The sequence below is a fragment of the Silurus meridionalis genome, chromosome 10 (genome assembly GCF_014805685.1).
Source record: "Silurus meridionalis isolate SWU-2019-XX chromosome 10, ASM1480568v1, whole genome shotgun sequence".
Lineage (NCBI taxonomy): Eukaryota > Metazoa > Chordata > Actinopteri > Siluriformes > Siluridae > Silurus > Silurus meridionalis.
In genome coordinates, this window is record NC_060893.1 from 20,201,582 (window position 1) to 20,218,864 (window position 17,283).

A 17,283-nucleotide genomic window follows, 5' to 3' on the forward strand; every position below is an offset into this window, starting at 1 on the left:
TTTAAGGCCTGGAGACAGGAGTTTGAACAGCTGTTTTGAAAGGATAATCTTTTTACCTCTCCCTCTGTCAGTCAGTATTTTGGTAACCATTTTTTTTCCCTTTTCTCCAGTTTTCTCTCCTCGTCATACATATCAAACTGTATGACAATCCAAAGAACTGTTTATTTTCCAATGCACAATGGTATATAGCGCATAATATGTATGTAATAGTCCTGCAGTCGGACTCTTATGAGCCCAGCACATTTGGCAAATGAAGACTTTAGGATGTCTGGATCAGATCTGAGCTGTGACACAGCTGGAACTGGATTTAACAGCTTCTGTTTTCTAGGATGACTCAGATGTGGAGTGGAAGTTTGCCAGGTCGAAACTATGGCTGTCGTATTTCGATAATGGTAAAACCCTGCCGCCTCCCTTCAGCATTGTTCCCAGCCCCAAGTCCTTCGTCCACTGCATCAGCAAGCTCATCAGCCTGTTGCGTTGTAGACGGCGACAGCTCACCAAAGACGTGGAGCTCGGCATGGAGAACTCCAAGTCTAGAGTAAGTACATGTGTGTATGTGAATAATGCATGTATACTATGTTTGAGGTTCACATTCAAGTCTGTTTCTTTTTTTGTTTCTTCTATTTCTCTTTTCTGTTTCCTTCTCCTTCTAAAAATCAGCATTTCTCCTGGCCATTAAGGTCAATCAAATTGTCAGTGGGATTGCGTATCGCTCTAATGAATCCAAATTAACCTTTTCACCTATATAAATTTTATCATGGCTTCCCCTCCAGGACCATTAGCCAGCATTTGATCAAGACATGACATATTCCTCTTGACCCCGAATTGAGAATGAGTGAGCTGAAACGATTATCTGTAGAACAAGAGCAATCCTTGTTCATTATTTTGGCACATATCGTCTATCTTTTCATAAACCTTCAGTGAGGTATACACAGGACACAAAGTCTAACTGCATTACAGTGATGCATTAGTGGTGAAATTCAACACATTTCCAATGAGAGTCTAATTCAATTTGAGCTGCTGGAGCTCTTCTTGAGGGCTGGGGTAATTGAAACGCTGTCGAATTTGAAGTGTTGCCGTCAAAAAGAATCGGGGAATGGGATTCTCATTTTATATGGGATTCTCTCTTTTTTATGAATTTTCATACAGAAATTAAAGTCTTAATTAATTGGGATAGACTCATTCATTTCCTATTACACCCAATTCTACTGGATGTCTTTCTACTGGATGTTCTACTGTAGCCCTGAATTTTATCTTCACCTTTAAATAGGAGACCCAAACCTGTTCCAGCATGGCAATGCCCCTAAGTCAGCTCTATTATGATATGCTTCACATGGGTTGGAGAGGAAGTTTGGTAAATGGGCTGCTATAGAGCTCTGACCTCAACCCTATTTAACACCTTTGGGATGAATGTGAACACTGACTCCACCCCAGACCTCCTCACCTCATCTACATCAGTATCTGATTTAACTAACAAGCTTGTGGCTGAATGGACAAAAATTTCCACAAGCACACTCCACTTATAAAAGCCAGTGGGGACTAAATATGGAGTGGGATGTTCAAAATGCACATACTGATCTTATAGTCAGATGTACACAAACTCTTGTCTGTATAGTCTGTCATGTCCTATGTGATCCCCCTGTACATCTTGTATATAGGAGAAGATTAGCATGGGTTTGAAGATGAGGAGTTAAACTGATTTTAAACACATTTAAGCAGTGACATCTAGTGGCTAAAGATGTTCAACACAATTTGTAGACCGATTTTTTTCTTAAAATAAACTTTTTCCTAAAATAAAATTGTAATAAACTAAGCCTAACCTACATCATACCCATGTGTATGCTTTCAATGCAAAATATTTTGCATATATTAGTTTACAAATTAATGTTTGTCAGCATACATGCAGCGTGTTGCAATGTGTATGCATGTTCATTTAATATTTGTTGGTTAACTGATACCAGATCTTCTTGTGACAAAGTGTGTGTCTCATTGCTTGCAGCTAAACTTGTTTGCGCAGTCCAACATTACCATGAGTGAGTCGCACAGCTTCAACAGCATCCTCAACCAGCCCACGCGCTACCAGGCAAGATGCACGCTTAACCGCAATTTAGATACCCTGCATTCTCCTCATGTTCTGCCTCTTTTTTTCTTATACTAGTTCTTCATATTCACCAGGCCTCTGTGAATAAGTACGCTTCAAAACCACTTTTTAATTTGTCCAAAAAAAAAAAAACGTTACTACTTGTGCAGTAATACTTATCGTCCTGCTCTTATTTATTTATTGATTGATTGATTGATTGATTGATTGATTGATTGATTGATTAATAAACCCAGTCATTATGGTTGCACAAGGCTGTGCACTGATCAAATATGCGGATCACTAATCAGATTTTCATACCGGATTGGTCGAGGCCTGAGTTACCAACGACCGCCACAGGTATTGTTAGCCAACAGTGTACCGGTTGAAATTGGGCTACTGTTGGCCGAAGGAGGAGAAGGAGAGAAAGAAGATGTCTATAGAGACGGCAGGAAAAGGAGAAGTGTAGGAGAGTGGAGGTTATTGTTGATACGTTACATGTTGGTACTATGACTGGTAAAGGGCTGATATGATGGAGAGAGATATGTTGTGTGTTTAGTGGAAAGGGAGTAAGGCTAGGAACATTGGAAGTGGGTTTGAACTGTTCCATCATGGTGTGGATGAAGAGAGAAATGGTGTAGGGGTGTAATAAGTGGTAGAAGGTGGACCTAGGAAAAAAAGATGGGTGATTGGGGCAGACTTTACTGGGCATGTGGGTGAAGTGAACAGAGGTGATGAAGAGGTGATTGGTAGATATGGTGTTAGGAAGAGGAATGTTAAAGGGCAGATGGTGGTAACAGAAATTGTAAACAGAATTGGGATCGACAGAGTGATGAGAAAAGTAGGCAGGGGTACAAGGAGATGTGGCAGCAGGTGAAGAGGGATGTGGCGAAAGCCAAGGAAAAGGCATACAAGGAGCTGTATGAGAAGTTGGACACTAAGGAAGGAAAAAATAATTTATACCGATTGGCCAGGCAGACGGACCGAGCTGGAAAGGATGTGCTGCAAGTAAGAGCAATAAAGGATGGAGATAGAAATGTGTTGACTAGTGAGAAGAGTGTGTTGAGAAGGTGAAGGGAGTATTTTGAGCAGCTGATGAATGAGGAAAATAAGAGAGAGAAAAGGTTGGATGGTGTGGAGATGGTGAAGCAGGAAGTGGATAGGATTAGTAAGGAAAAAGTGAGAGCAGCGATTAAGAGGATGAAGAGTGGAAAGCCAGTTGGACCAGATGACATGGAGAAGCATGGAGCTGTTTAGGAGAGATGGCAGTGAAGTTTTTAACCAGATTGTTCAACAACATTTTGAAAGCGTTTTGGCGGATGCATGAAGAATGGAGAAGGAGTGTGCTGGTACCGATCTTTAAGAATAAGGGAGATGTACAGACCTGCAGTAACTACAGGGGAATTAAGTTAATCAGTCACATCATGAAGTTATGGAAAAGAGTAGTGTAAGCCGGGCTGAGAGAACAGGTGACCATCTCTGAGCAACAGTATGGTTTCATGCCGAGGAAGAGCACCACAGACGCATTATTTGCTTTAAAATTGTTGATGGAGAAGTATAGAGAAGGTCAGAAGGAGTTGCATTGTGTGTTTGTGGATTTAGAGAAAGCATATGACAGGGTGGAGAGAGAGGAGTTGTGGTATTGTATGAGGAAGTCTGGTGTGTCAGAGAAGTATTTGAGGGTGGTGCAGGACATGTATGAGGCCAGTGTGACAGCAGTGAAGTGTGCTGTAGGAACAACAGACTGGTTCAAGGTGGAGGTTGGACTGCATCAAGGATCAGCTCTGAGCCCTTTCCTGTTTGCAGTGGTGATTGACAGGTTGACGGACAAGGTCAGACAGGAGTCTCCATGGACTATGATGTTTGCGGATGATATTATGATTTGCAGTGAGAGTAGGGAGCAGGTTGAGAAGAGCCTGGAAAGGTGGAGGTACGTGCTGGAGAGAAGGGGAATAAAAGTCAGTAGGAGTAAGACAGAGTACATGTGTGTGAATGAGAGGGAGGGCAGTGGAGTGGTGCAGTTGCAGGGAGAAGAGGTGGAGAAGGTGGAGGAGTTCAGGTACCTGTGGTCAACAGTGTAAATTAATGGAAAGTGTGTTAGAAAAGTGAAGAAAATGTGCAGGCAGGATGGAGTGTGTGGAGAAAAGTGATAGCAGGAGTGATTTGTGATAGAAGAGTATCTGCAAGAGTGAAAGGTAACCTTGGTACATCTCTAGATGGTTTGGGATGTTTGCGGGCTCGGCATTTACTTCTTCGAAGGTCCATAAAATAAAAGTAGTGAAGAGGAATTAGCGTAGCTGCTGTTTATGATATTAACAGCACAAGTTGATAATGTGCATGTGATCAGATGTACTAGAGCACAAGGTTATGATGTGAGACGTGTGTTATGTGTAGGCCTTGCTAAAAAGATACGTTTTCAATCTGCACTTAAACTGGGAGAGTGTGTCTGAACCCTGAACAATGTCAGAAATACTATTCCAAAGTTTAGGAGCTAAATGTGAGAAAGTTTTACTGCCTTTAGTGGAATTAGATATTCTAGGAACTACTAGAAGTCCGGAGTTTTCAGATCTCAGCGAGCGTGATGGATTGTTGCGTGTTAGAAGACTGAATAGATACATGTAGCCAGTGTAGGGATGATAGGATTGGGGTTATGTGAACATATTTTCTCGACCTTGTGAGAACTCTGGCTGCTGTATTTTGGACTAACTGTAGCTTGTTTATTAATGATGCAGGACATCCACCTAGTAATGCATTACAATAGTCCAGCATGTAGGTCATGAATGCATGGACGAGCTTCTCAGCATCAGATATAGACAACATGTTTCTTAGCTAAGCAATATTTCTAAGGTGGAAAAAGGCTGTTCTTGTGATATGAGTGATATGATTTTCAAAAGACAAGTTGGTGTCTAAAATAACCCCAGGTCTTTTACTGTTGAACCACTAGTTACAGTACATCATCCCAAATTTCTGTGTACTGGTTTTTGGGCTGATGAGCAAAATCTCCTTATCAGAATTTAATAATAAAAAGTTATGCGCCAACCAATCTATTAATTCTTTAACACACTCTGTTAAACTAGCAAACTAAGATGTTTCCTCTGGTTTTGATGTAATATCTAGTTGGGTATCATCGGCAAAACAGTAGAAGCTAACGGAATAAACCTCTAATAATATTTACCAAGGGAAGCATGTATACTGTGAAAAGCAGGGGTCCCAGAACTGAACCTTGTGGCACCCCATATTTTACTTGGATTAACCTGGATAGTTCTCCATTTAAATCTACAAAATGGTAACGATGGACAGGTAGGATTTAAACCAGCTTAATGCCTGTCCCTGAATGCCCATGTAATTCTGTAAGCAATCCAGGAGAAAGTCATGATCTATAGTGTCGAATGCAACCCTAAGATTTTAACTAGAGCAGTTTCTGTGCTATGATGCAAGTCAAATTCCTTGTGTGTGTAAGCATACTTGGTAATTTCTGATTTTGATTCTGAAACCTGATTGAAACTCTTCTAAGATATTGTTTTCATTGTAATTAGGAACATAACTGGGAAGACACAATCTTTTCTAAAATCTTTGACATAAACAGAAGGTTTGAAATGGGTCTCTAATTTAATAACTTGTTTGGATCCGATTTAGGTTTCTTAATGAGGGGCTCCATAATTGGCCCTATAAAGCAAATTCATATAAAATCTGGTTTTAATTAATGGAAATCGAAATGAAATTTTGCCATGATATAAGCTTGTTTAACATTTGTTTCTTAAACACAAACAGAAAAAAAACACACAATACACTTACACAATACATTATCCTAGTGTTTGCACTGCACCCTGTAACCTTACACTGTATTTTATTCAGTGCCGTCTCCAAGGCAGCAAGCTGTTCAGAATGGATTCAAACTGCACCAAACACAATACAATGGCCAACAGGTGGATTTGTGTTGTGGTCAGATGAAACTTGAAACTAATGACTAGCATTTTTGGAGATAAGGAAAGGAAAGCGTAAAAGACAAAAAACAAACTTGATATTCAAAGTGAATATAGAATAGAGATGTCAAATAGTCAGGGACACTTCAAATTTGAATCGTATTGCAAAAAGTATATATAAAATATTGTGCCTGGGTGTTAAAACAGTATACTGTATAACTCATTAATGCTTTATTTTCATTAATTTTTGCTCATTTAAAAAAAAGGGAAACAAGAGTGCCAGTAAGAGATTCACTCAACTGTATCTTGGTGTAATCGGCCAATAATTTGTATGAAAGTCACATTATTGGATTAGGTTCATAAAATACTTCAGTGCACTGGCTGTAAGGTGATCTGTGGATTTCTGTTTATTAGAGGTCTCTTGTTCACAAATGAAAAATAAATAAGAGCATGTATAGTAGTTTGGACTTTCTTTTACATATAAGTTGCTATGTAATCTATTATTTATAACACAGTGCTGTTCAATTAACGATTCTGATCAGTCAGAAGAAATCCTTATAACGACAGAACAAACAGCTCAGTATGGAAATTCATAGTATTCAATGAATGTGCTCATATTTGGAACAATATTCATGGTAACAACTAACACTTGAACTTGGACAGGCATGTTCACAGGATCAAAATAGTTTTTTTTTTTATTGCTTGATATGTTGAAGTTTCATGGGATGAGTAGTTTATTAAGCATTTATGGAAGGAGCCTCTATTGTCAGCTCTTTGTAGTAGGTAGAGGGGTATGTTTTTCAAGACAGGACAATCAGGAGTGATCGAGTGAGTGTTATATAATATAATATAAGTTAGAACCAGATAACGTCTTTCATGACAGTTCTATTAAATCTAATATTAAACACAATTAGAAAAGGATACAAAAATATTGTGTTATTCTTAAATAAAGAAAAACCATGTAGTCTTTGACAAATTAATGCGGTTTGACAGAAAAACTAATATTACAGGAAGTGAATTTACAGATAAATAAACACCTTCAGGATAGTGATAGTTGCCTATTGATTAGTTTTCCATCCAACAGTTTACCAACAAGGGTTTCATTTCTTGCTTAATTATATAAATATTTTCTAGGCACTCTTTACCTCTTCTTTCGTCCTTCTTCTTGGTTGGAAGTTATAACAGATTTACAATAACATCAAATTTTATACTCTATTTATGATCAATACAGTACCTATATATGTAAATGCACAGATGTTGCACTTTATTTTCATTGAAAAATCATTTTTAAACATTCAGCTGAAATACTTTTCCAGGCCTCTTGTAAAAGTGTTCTTCACTAGTTTAAAGATTTCTTTCTGACTTTGTGATTCAGTTCACTCCAGAGCAGTTCAATAGGATTTAGGTGCAGTGACTGGGCAGGTCATTTTGCTATTTAAATAACGCTTACAGAGCTTGGACTTAGCTTTGGGTCATTTCCTTGTATGGTGAAATCGGTTGCTATTAGCCGCAGTCCAGACAGAACTGCATGGTGTTGAATTATGGAACTGTAGCCATGTTGGTTTAGTGTTCCTTTTCCATTTAATCTACATGTACATAATGAGTTAGCGTGTACTCCGAATAATAAAGAGAACATGTAGTTCATCCGAAACCTACTGTTAATGGATAAGATGACAGTTTGATGAAAATTACGGAAGTTCAGTTTCCTAGTTTGTTGCATATAAACAAAAGGAACATTCGTGCGGGTCTATGTTTGACATTAACACATTCCATAAATACTGTGAAACTCATGACATGCTTAATTTATTCATGTATGAATCTTTACTCATTTTTAAGAGTAGTGGTTTTAATAGTAGCGTTTCAGTCGACTCTAGCATGGAAAAGCATTGCCTAATAGTGTACTTTTCTAATAGTTATATTGTTGATCTTCTCATAGCAAATTATGAAGCGTCTGATAAAGCGATATGTCCTGAAAGCACAAGTGGACAAAGAGAATGATGAAGTGAATGAAGGTACGTCAAATTCTCATATCTACACACTTTTTTCTTCACTGTACCTACTCAATAACTGAATTATGAACCAAGGCATAAACACAGACATGCGGATGCACGCAAAGGAAAAGGCGCGACTGGTTTTTCTCCTCCGTTTGTTTATGTTCATGCATTTAAATGGCTGTGTGTGCGTATACATCTGTTTTTTCATGCGTGTTTGTGTATGCGTTTTGTGTTCACTTTAGGCGAGTTGAAAGAGATCAAGCAGGACATTTCTAGTCTGCGCTACGAGCTGCTGGAGGACAAATCCCAGGCCACAGAGGAGCTTTCAACGCTTATTCAAAAACTCAGTGAAAAAATTCAGACCTCGTAGTCTTACCCGGGACAGTGAGCGTTTCTCTCGAAACAGCCGGGACGCCGCAGATCATCGCGCCCTTAGATGAGATGATTAGCTCAGTTGCGGTTAGTTGCCAGTGGAATGTAGATCAACTTTTTGTTGACACCTGCCACAACAAGCCGGGTGTCTTAATGCATCAGGGTGATGATTCAGCATGATTTTGCTGAAAAGTTCTCTCTTACACACACACGTACGTAAAACCATTCTATCTATCACTATGCCCATCAATTTATCTTTCAATATTTCCATCGATAAATAAAACCACTGGTTTATTTATTGCAGGGGTTCTCAAAATCAAATGTGTGTTAATCTGATTTAAAACTTTGTATTCTGAATTTCTTTTGTGTAATATGAACATCGCTCTAATTATAAAATCACAGCCATATGAAGATTGTGAGATTTCAGCAATAAACATGGGACATATACATCCATTAATTCCATCACAACAATAAATGTTCAGACAAAAAACATATACTGAATGGGAAATAATATTAAATATGAAATCCTAAATTATAAATCTAGAAAATATATTAACAAATAATTATTAATTAAGAAAAAATGAAAGAAAAAAGAAAGAAAGAAAGAAAGAAAGAAAGAAAGAAAGAAAGAAAGAAAGAAAGAAAGAAAGAAAGAAAGAAAGAAAGAAAGAAAGAAAGTCAGTCAGTGTTTGGGTGTGCAGGGAAAAAATTACCCCTCTGAGACCCCCTGATTTTGTGATTTATTGATAAATGTAATAATAGACATACAGTATATTTAATTTTGCATGTACACCGACGTTCACATATTTTTGAACGCTCTCTAATAACATTTTGGACTTTGGTGGAACTAAAATTATTTTAGGGCTAGAAAATCTTAGTAAGGAAATCTATTTAAGTGAAATAAGAAATAGTTATTTTGCTAACATCTTGGTGACAAGGCATTTTATGGAAGACTAGTATTTTAAATTTATTCATCTGTTCATGAATGTATTTATTTATAAATTTATTTATTGTGAAGTATAGATTCTCAGTGATACACTGTGAGGTTTTCAGCACACCAGGACACCTGCAAACATTCCCTACGTCACTTATTTCATCTACCAGACCTAGACATCTATTTTCTTCAGACATTCAAGTACAACCAGCATACCGAAAGCACAGATTAAAATCTGCACGCTAACTCACAAAACAGTCTGTTTCTTCCTCTTTCTGTTTGTTTAGTGCACTCAGTGTGCAGCGCTGCTTTATTCTGTCTTGCACTAACACACCAGATCTGTTTAATCTGCTCACTAACAGGCACTTCCTGTTTCAACGTGGGTGTGTTTAAGCAGGAAAATCAGCCAAATCTACAGTGCAGGAGTAGAAGGAAACTGGAAAGTATTGGTAGAATCTATAGCACCATTCAAGGTGAGGATGTTAATGAAATTAATAATATTAATTACAAAAAAAAGTCTGAAAGCAGATTGTGGTTTGAGCCACAAATAAAAACATAGATTCAGGAGTTTATTGTCATATACACCAGTCTTTGACACTACAGTGAAATTCTGAATTTCTCTGCGAATCCCTCACAGTCGCAATGTACATACAGATTCTTACTCCATTGGTAACAAAGCTAAGTAACTGACAATTGTATTTATGGATGTTTCAATGTTTGTATTATGAATGTGTAAAATAAAGATTAATGCGGAAAAGCAAATATTCATATTAATACTTATGCCTGGAGTTTAGAAATGTATTGACATATAGGTGCATGCTGCAATTGAAATGTTTGCAGACTTTGGGGATGTTTTTTTTTTTTTTAGTCATGAAATATAACAGACAGTGCAAGTGGATTTTATTCGTTTTAATTCGGTACTTGGTTAACTTTATACTACACCATTTATTAATACTGATACTTAATACTCCCTGGTTTGTGAATGCAATGCCATTATTACAAGTAACAAAACTATTCTAATTATTCACGTTCATATTCTGTAAGATTGGTTATTTATCAGATTTGAACAATTTTCTAGTTGAAATAATAATAATAAACAATGAATACACATTTTAGACCACCCTGGTAGCTAATCATCTACATGATCTCCCTGACATTTTTGTTAAAACTTGTTTTCCTACACTGCCTTCTTTAGATCAGATATTGGGAGAATGAGAAGGCCAGGGCAAACAAATTGTTCTGCCTAATTTGTATCAGTTATTGTAACATGAAAGTGCAAAACTCACTTACTACCCAATTCAAAACAAAGGCAATTCTGGAAAGGCAACAAAAAAAAACAACTGGAAACAAGAAAACGTGACAGTAAATCAGACAAACAATCCGAAAATCTAACAACATGAGAGGAAAAATGAATGAATGAATAAATAAATAATTAAATAATTACAAAATAAATAAATAACAAATTTCTAAAACTAAATTGCAAAAACAAACCCAAAACAGAAAGAGTTCAGACTTTTGCATAATGCATAATGTTGACTGGCTACAGCAGGCAATTTGCCTTAAAAACAGAAAGATTGATGCTATTTAAGAAAAAATGAGTGGAAAAGAGGAAAAATAAGCCAAGTGTATGTAATATGTTTAAGATATTTGTATAGATGTGCTGTCAACATTGCATGCCATTAATATGAGAATACAAATGATGAAAATCCCCGTAAATAAGGCTGGTTTATTCAGAATAAAGAACCACTCTTTACCATAGTAATATTATTCATTTTGTATTCAGTTGCCTTATTCTCAGCTTCCTAAAAACAGAATGGAGAGTGGAAATATAAACCTCTAATAGCCATACGCCATGTCCAATCAGCAACAAAAATCTAATATCCAAGGATATTTATTTGAAGTCAATGTTGATGTGTTTTTTAAATGTACTGTAGTTTTTTTCTGATTTGATTTGTTCCTTTTTGCACTCTGGCACTATATAGAATGTAGAATCTCTACATTCCAACTTTCACATTTTCTTTCAAATAATGTTTTGCTTTGTTTGCTGTTGCAAAACTTCTGGAGCTACAACACAAAAAAGCTAAACCGCTAAAGCACTAACCTAGAGCAAGACAACCACATCCTTATCATCACACAGATTAATAAATAATTTACAGGTTTATACACGAACGTTATTTTTTGAGGAAATATCATGTGGATTATTTACAAACTTGCTAACTTTCTCTCAACAGACAGGTACATAATACATGTGTTGATGTATGTGAAGTTATATGAGAAGACAAGAAAAATATATACTGAAATGAAAAATTTTAAATAAGTGCATGTTATAAAATATGCATAATTATTTTAATATATGTTGAGCCAGGAGCTATCGAGTGTGACAGCGGAAAACATTTACGCTATTGTCTGGAGATCATCCATGCCTAGTTAGACCAGTTCAAGGTTAGAAGTTTAGTGTTTTCATTTTGCATAATTCTGTAATATATCTGTAACTTCATTAAAATTTATACATTTGTAGTATGCACATTTTAGCTTGTCATTAGATTAACTTACACACTTGCTCATTCCGATCCAGACATTGTTCATATGTGTGTGTGTATATATATATATATATATATATATATATATATATATATATATATACACCTCCAAACTGTCTGGTAGCCTTTTTGTGTAAGATATAATAGGTAAATATTACGCTATGAATTCTGTGTGATTTTACAAATTAAAATGGAAATAAAAAGTAAGAAACTCAATAAAATATTATACACCTTTCATTTTATTATGAAAAACCTGAGACTCTTTGTAGTTATAAATAGCAAAATGTGTAATCTGTGTTACAAATGTTTTTTTTTTTCTTTCACATAAAATTAATGTATGAAAAACTGTCTCTAAGGCTTTATGTTTAAAAAGATACAGAGGGTTGCTTTGTTCTAGTCTAAAAGGAATCGGTAACTGTCCAAAGATACACTGAAGGAACTTTTTTACAAACTTTTGTACAACCCGAATTCCAGAAATGTTGAAAAATAGAACATAGAGAACATAACAAATGTTTAAACTAAGAAATTTCTAATTTGAGGTCAGCTACAGAACTGAAAAAAGTTGGCATGGGGGCATGTTTACCATGGTGTAGCATCTTCTCTTCTTTTTAATACAGTTTGGAATTTGGTCCCATTCCTGCCTGATATCAGTTTCCAGCTGCTGAAGAGTTTGTGGTCGTCTTTGGCGTCTTTTTCGTTTAATGATGTGTGTTCTCTATTGGTAAAAGATCTGAACTGCAATCAGGCCAATTCAGCACCCAGACTCTTCTACTACGAAGCCATGCTGTTGTAATGGCTGCAGTATGTGGTTTTGCACAAGGTGATGAAGACATTTGTTCAATTCTGCTGAAATGAGTACAACAGTTAAGTAGATCATATCTCTTTTTATTGTATATTGTTTCGAAAATGTAATCTGTTCAAATGTTGATCATAAATGTTAATAATAATAAACTAACCCCCACCACCCCCCCCAACAATTATCTTTAACAATTAGCTAACAATTATCTTTAACTCTTAACCATTATTAGTTTATAGCAATCGAGACAGAAGGTTTTTGCTTCAGCTTTGAATTAAAAACAGATAAAGGGAAAAAAATATTGCCTGTGATTTTGTCATTGACTTTCCTTTCTTACACAAGCTACAGTATGTTCTCAGTTCCTACTGAACCATGTATTGACGTTCGTGAAAACTAGCCTTCCTGACAATATTATTTTTATCCGTAGTCTGGTTTAATGGGTTGCATCAGGAGCTTCATCTATCTAAATGATACTAGAAGCTGATCTGAAGGTGTTTTTTGTTTATTTATTGAATCTCCTGCAGTATTGTTTTAATTGGTTCACCCTGCTGAAATACAGTCCATAGTCTGAATATGGGCTGCAGATAAGCAGAACTGAATGAAACACACTTGCCTACAACTAATGCTGCAATAAACAGATGAATGTTTTGAAATGTTGACAGTTTGGATTTATATCTGTACATTTGGCTGAAATATTAGGACACAATCTAACTGGGGTCTAAAAGTGTGCATTTCTCATTTTTGTTTCTTATCTGCTGGAAAAATCTGACTTGGCAGCAGACAGCTGCGGGCTCTAAAATGCTTTTATACCCTTGAGAAATGTGGCTTTTAGTCTTAACTATTATGCATTAAACGCCATGGCCCATATGCTTCGGTTGTGCTTTTACATGAGAAATAATCACCCCTGGAGTAAACAATGCATGCTTATCCTGCTGTAAACAGGACGTACAAAGAAAGTCAATCCAAGTCAAAGGAAGTGGTTTGGGAAATGACACCCACCTACAATTCATAGAAAAAGTTATTTACTAAATGGATTACAGAGGACTGGCACTATTTTTCTAATTGGGGAAAAAAAGTCAATTCTTGCTTGTACCCAGGCAGAATTATTAATTTAAATAAAATGAATGGGAATATAGAGATTCTCCTGTTATGAGTATGCAATGTTTTAAATGGTGCTTCAATGATTCTGTGCACATTTTCTTGTTGGTTCACTATTTGAGAAACAGTTTTTGCAGCTACTTGGTTTAGTGTCAAGTTTATTGTACACTTTGTTATATATGAGTATTTATTGAAGGGGGAGATGATAGACTGGTTAAGGAATTTGACTTTGGACCCGAAAGTCACAAGTTCAAAACCCATCTGCACCAAACTGCCACTTCTGCGCCCCTGAGCATGGCCCTTAACCCCATAGCTGCTCAGCTGTGTGAATTAGATACATGCAAGTCACTTTGAAGAAGGGAATCTGCCAAAAGCTATAAATATAAATATAGCACAAGATAAAAGATTAAAGTAATCACATGGGTTGCCATTTTCAATTCAGAAAATCCCTCATTATTGTTGGGTTACTATGCTGTATATGTTGTATTACACTCTATTTTAAGTGAAACCTAAGTAAAGCTCAAGTCGCAGAGAAATGAAACAAGTACAATTTTAGGCTACTTAAATATCTAATGCGTTGTGGTAGAGGTGTTCCTGTAAATGTGGAAACATTTAATTTGGTTTATATGTTTTATATGCTGTTTCTGAATTAAACAGCCTTCTGAACTAAATAAAGAGAAGTGATCATTTGCAGAAGGAACCAAATCTTTGAGTCAGCTCATTGAAATGAATGTTGAGAGACAACTGGGAGTTCTGGAGAGTTTTTTGTTTTTAATATTGTATATGCAGTAAAGAGTAGTGCTGTTTGTGTGAATACATTTGGGTAACAACCGAATCGGGTCTCTCATGCTTAGAAGTGATACTCAGCAGGGAAAAAGATGCTGAATAACAAGCACCATAGAGAGAAGAACAAATGAAAAACAACCTATAGCAAGCATTTAAGATATACAGGAGGTTCTATACACAAGTGAACTGTTTAACAGCTCTGGAAACGTGTGTTTTCAAATGCTGAAATAACGTTTTATAGTTTGATATTAACACTTGGTTGAGGCAGTGGTATGTAGCAGTGACTTAGTTGCCTATTGCTTTGTACAACATCGGTTGTCTTTTGTTTATCATGTAAGGAATACAACATTGTGCTGTTATAAGAAAATATACCATAGGAAAAAGCATAGTTACTGTCAGCAATCTGAGGCTGATTATTTTCAACAGCACGTCTTTAAGCATTTTATTTCTCCTATGATAAGGATTTGTCAATATTTCTCATTTTTTTAAAGAACAGCATACGTACAGTATTTTCTAACCATTTATAAGTGCAATTTATTCAAAAAACAACAAAACCAGTTCCTGTAATCAAGTACAACTACAAACAGTCGTACCCTCACCAGCCTCTATTTATATTTCAATTGAAGTTAAAACACTAAATAAATAAAAAATATAAAAAAGAATGCAGTTTCTCATATTAAAATGTCCTCTATCCATTATCCTACTTTAGCTCTAATGATGCTGGAGTAATACGATATAAATTATTTTGAAAAAGAAGTTTCCTTATGATGTCTTCACTTATAGTTTACACAAAATCAGAATTTTTATAAAAAATGCGTAACCAAGTTGGATTTCATCATAGTTGTGAACGTTTTCAGAAATTACCAGACAACTGAAGATTTTGCAAAATCAGTCTCAAGAGCATCTATTTAAAGAAACAAGCTTCCAAATGCAGAATTACACTGCACATAAATTAAATAGTGACCTGAGATAATGTGATAAAGCAAAATAAAAAAAGTGATCCCACAAACACGTAAATATTCTAATACGTGAGTCATCTGTTTACTTGTAGATATGCGATTAGAGTATTTTTCTATAATATTGTTGAGGCACACAAACTTGGTTTAATGTTTAATCCGTTCGAGTCGACAGAGTGGTTTATTTACTTGCCACACATTAGCCAAGATTTGCTGTCGTACCTTTACTCCACCTTTCAAAGCCAGGTCATAATAAAAGCCTACGTTTAGCCCAAGAAGAATCCAAAAACTCGAACGCTATACTTCTATTCTCATACTGCGATTCATTTAATCGATTTTATTCTTTTAAGCTTTTCGACTGTCACCATGAACTTGCAATCTTTCTGACTTTAGGCACACCTAAAAGGTTTTGTTTTTTCTGAGCCTCGCCTACAACCTATAGTTTGACGTCCAACCTACCACAGCATTTGCCACATATTTGTCTAAAACAGGGCGTGTCCCTCTGCAACAGGGTTTGCAAATTAACTCACAAAGAGCAATGACGGTGTGTAAAACTTTCTGCATTTCACTGGTTTAAAGTTTTTTTTTTTTTACAGGTTACTGCAATAAAAAACTGTTCATTTATGATTTTTTTTTCTGAAAATGTATGACAAAGAAAACTATCTACCCAGACCATGAGCTAGGCCTGGTTCATGACTGTTCAGGGCTTGGCAGCTGCTGTTTCCCATTCAAAAAAAGAGGAATCCAGATCAATTTTTTTCCCTGTAAGCCAAGTCACATTATTGCCACTGCCTATTAAAAATGAACAGTGAAAATGAAAGATATTGCATCACATGTGCACATGTAACTTATGTAAAACGGGTTACGCTCTCCCCCACCGGTGAGAGACTGTCATCTTTATTACATAAGCATTTCTGTGCAACTTTTTTTTTTTTACATTCATCTGACACCATCTAAGCATAGCCTTATTCACTTTTGAGAAGAATCGTAGTCAGGTGCCTCATGCATACATTTTCTACAGTGTGTTGTTTTATGAGCAGAAGTTTGACTGTCCATAGCTTTACATCTTGGAGTAGACATGCACAGGCATTACACAATATCGGAGTACTTGGTGGCACAAAAATCTGACCTCATCACTTATTTTAACATAATTAATTTGAACATTTAACATATAAGTTTACTATATATATGAATACATTTACACCCAATGTAAAAAGAAGCTTCCTCTGACTTGATTAGTGTTAAATAAAGCATAATAAAAAAAAAACATTTATTAAAAACTTGATGCCTAACAAATTGTGGTTTTATTTCATCCCATTGTTTAGACAAAATCTGCCCAATCTGGATGACTCAGCAAATAATTTATAACATTTACAATGATATAACTGATGACTACATATGAAAGTTGTAATGGCTCTTATATATAATTTAATCTTGGCTTTTTTCTATACTTTAACCACATTCAGTAACCAAACAAAGAACAAAGTGAACATAACATGTATAAATTACAGTATAAATGACAGCAAAATGTGAAAAGACAAAAAGAAAACAAAAACTTTTTTTTTTTTTTAATTTTGCTAATTACATCGATCTGGTTTGAACGATTTTGTTTTTCCATAACTTTGTCCAGGGCCTCTGCTCTATGTTTCATCAAATGCCCTCTGAATCAAGATTAGACTTGTTTCTTAAGGCTCCTGCACAACTCAAGGGCCTTATCTCTAAAATATATAAGTTGTAATATGACATTCCAAAATATATCAAGACAGAAGATCATAACAGAATGAAGAGGAGAGCTGGGATAAAGCTG

At 35.8% G+C, this 17,283-nt stretch overlaps 1 protein-coding gene across 1 annotated transcript in view; it reads left to right on the forward strand.

Moving 5' to 3' along the window:
- trpc3 (transient receptor potential cation channel, subfamily C, member 3) overlaps positions 1 to 11,869 on the forward strand; it is a 52,084-nt gene extending 40,215 nt beyond the window's left edge. Inside the window, exons 9-12 of the mRNA XM_046858575.1 lie at positions 329 to 538; positions 2,000 to 2,083; positions 7,937 to 8,012; positions 8,237 to 11,869. Of these exons, the coding sequence (XP_046714531.1) occupies positions 329 to 538; positions 2,000 to 2,083; positions 7,937 to 8,012; positions 8,237 to 8,364 (498 nt within the window). The 3' untranslated portion in view covers positions 8,365 to 11,869. The remainder of the gene's footprint in view (positions 1 to 328; positions 539 to 1,999; positions 2,084 to 7,936; positions 8,013 to 8,236) is intronic.
- The last annotated feature ends 5,414 nt before the right edge of the window (positions 11,870 to 17,283 follow it).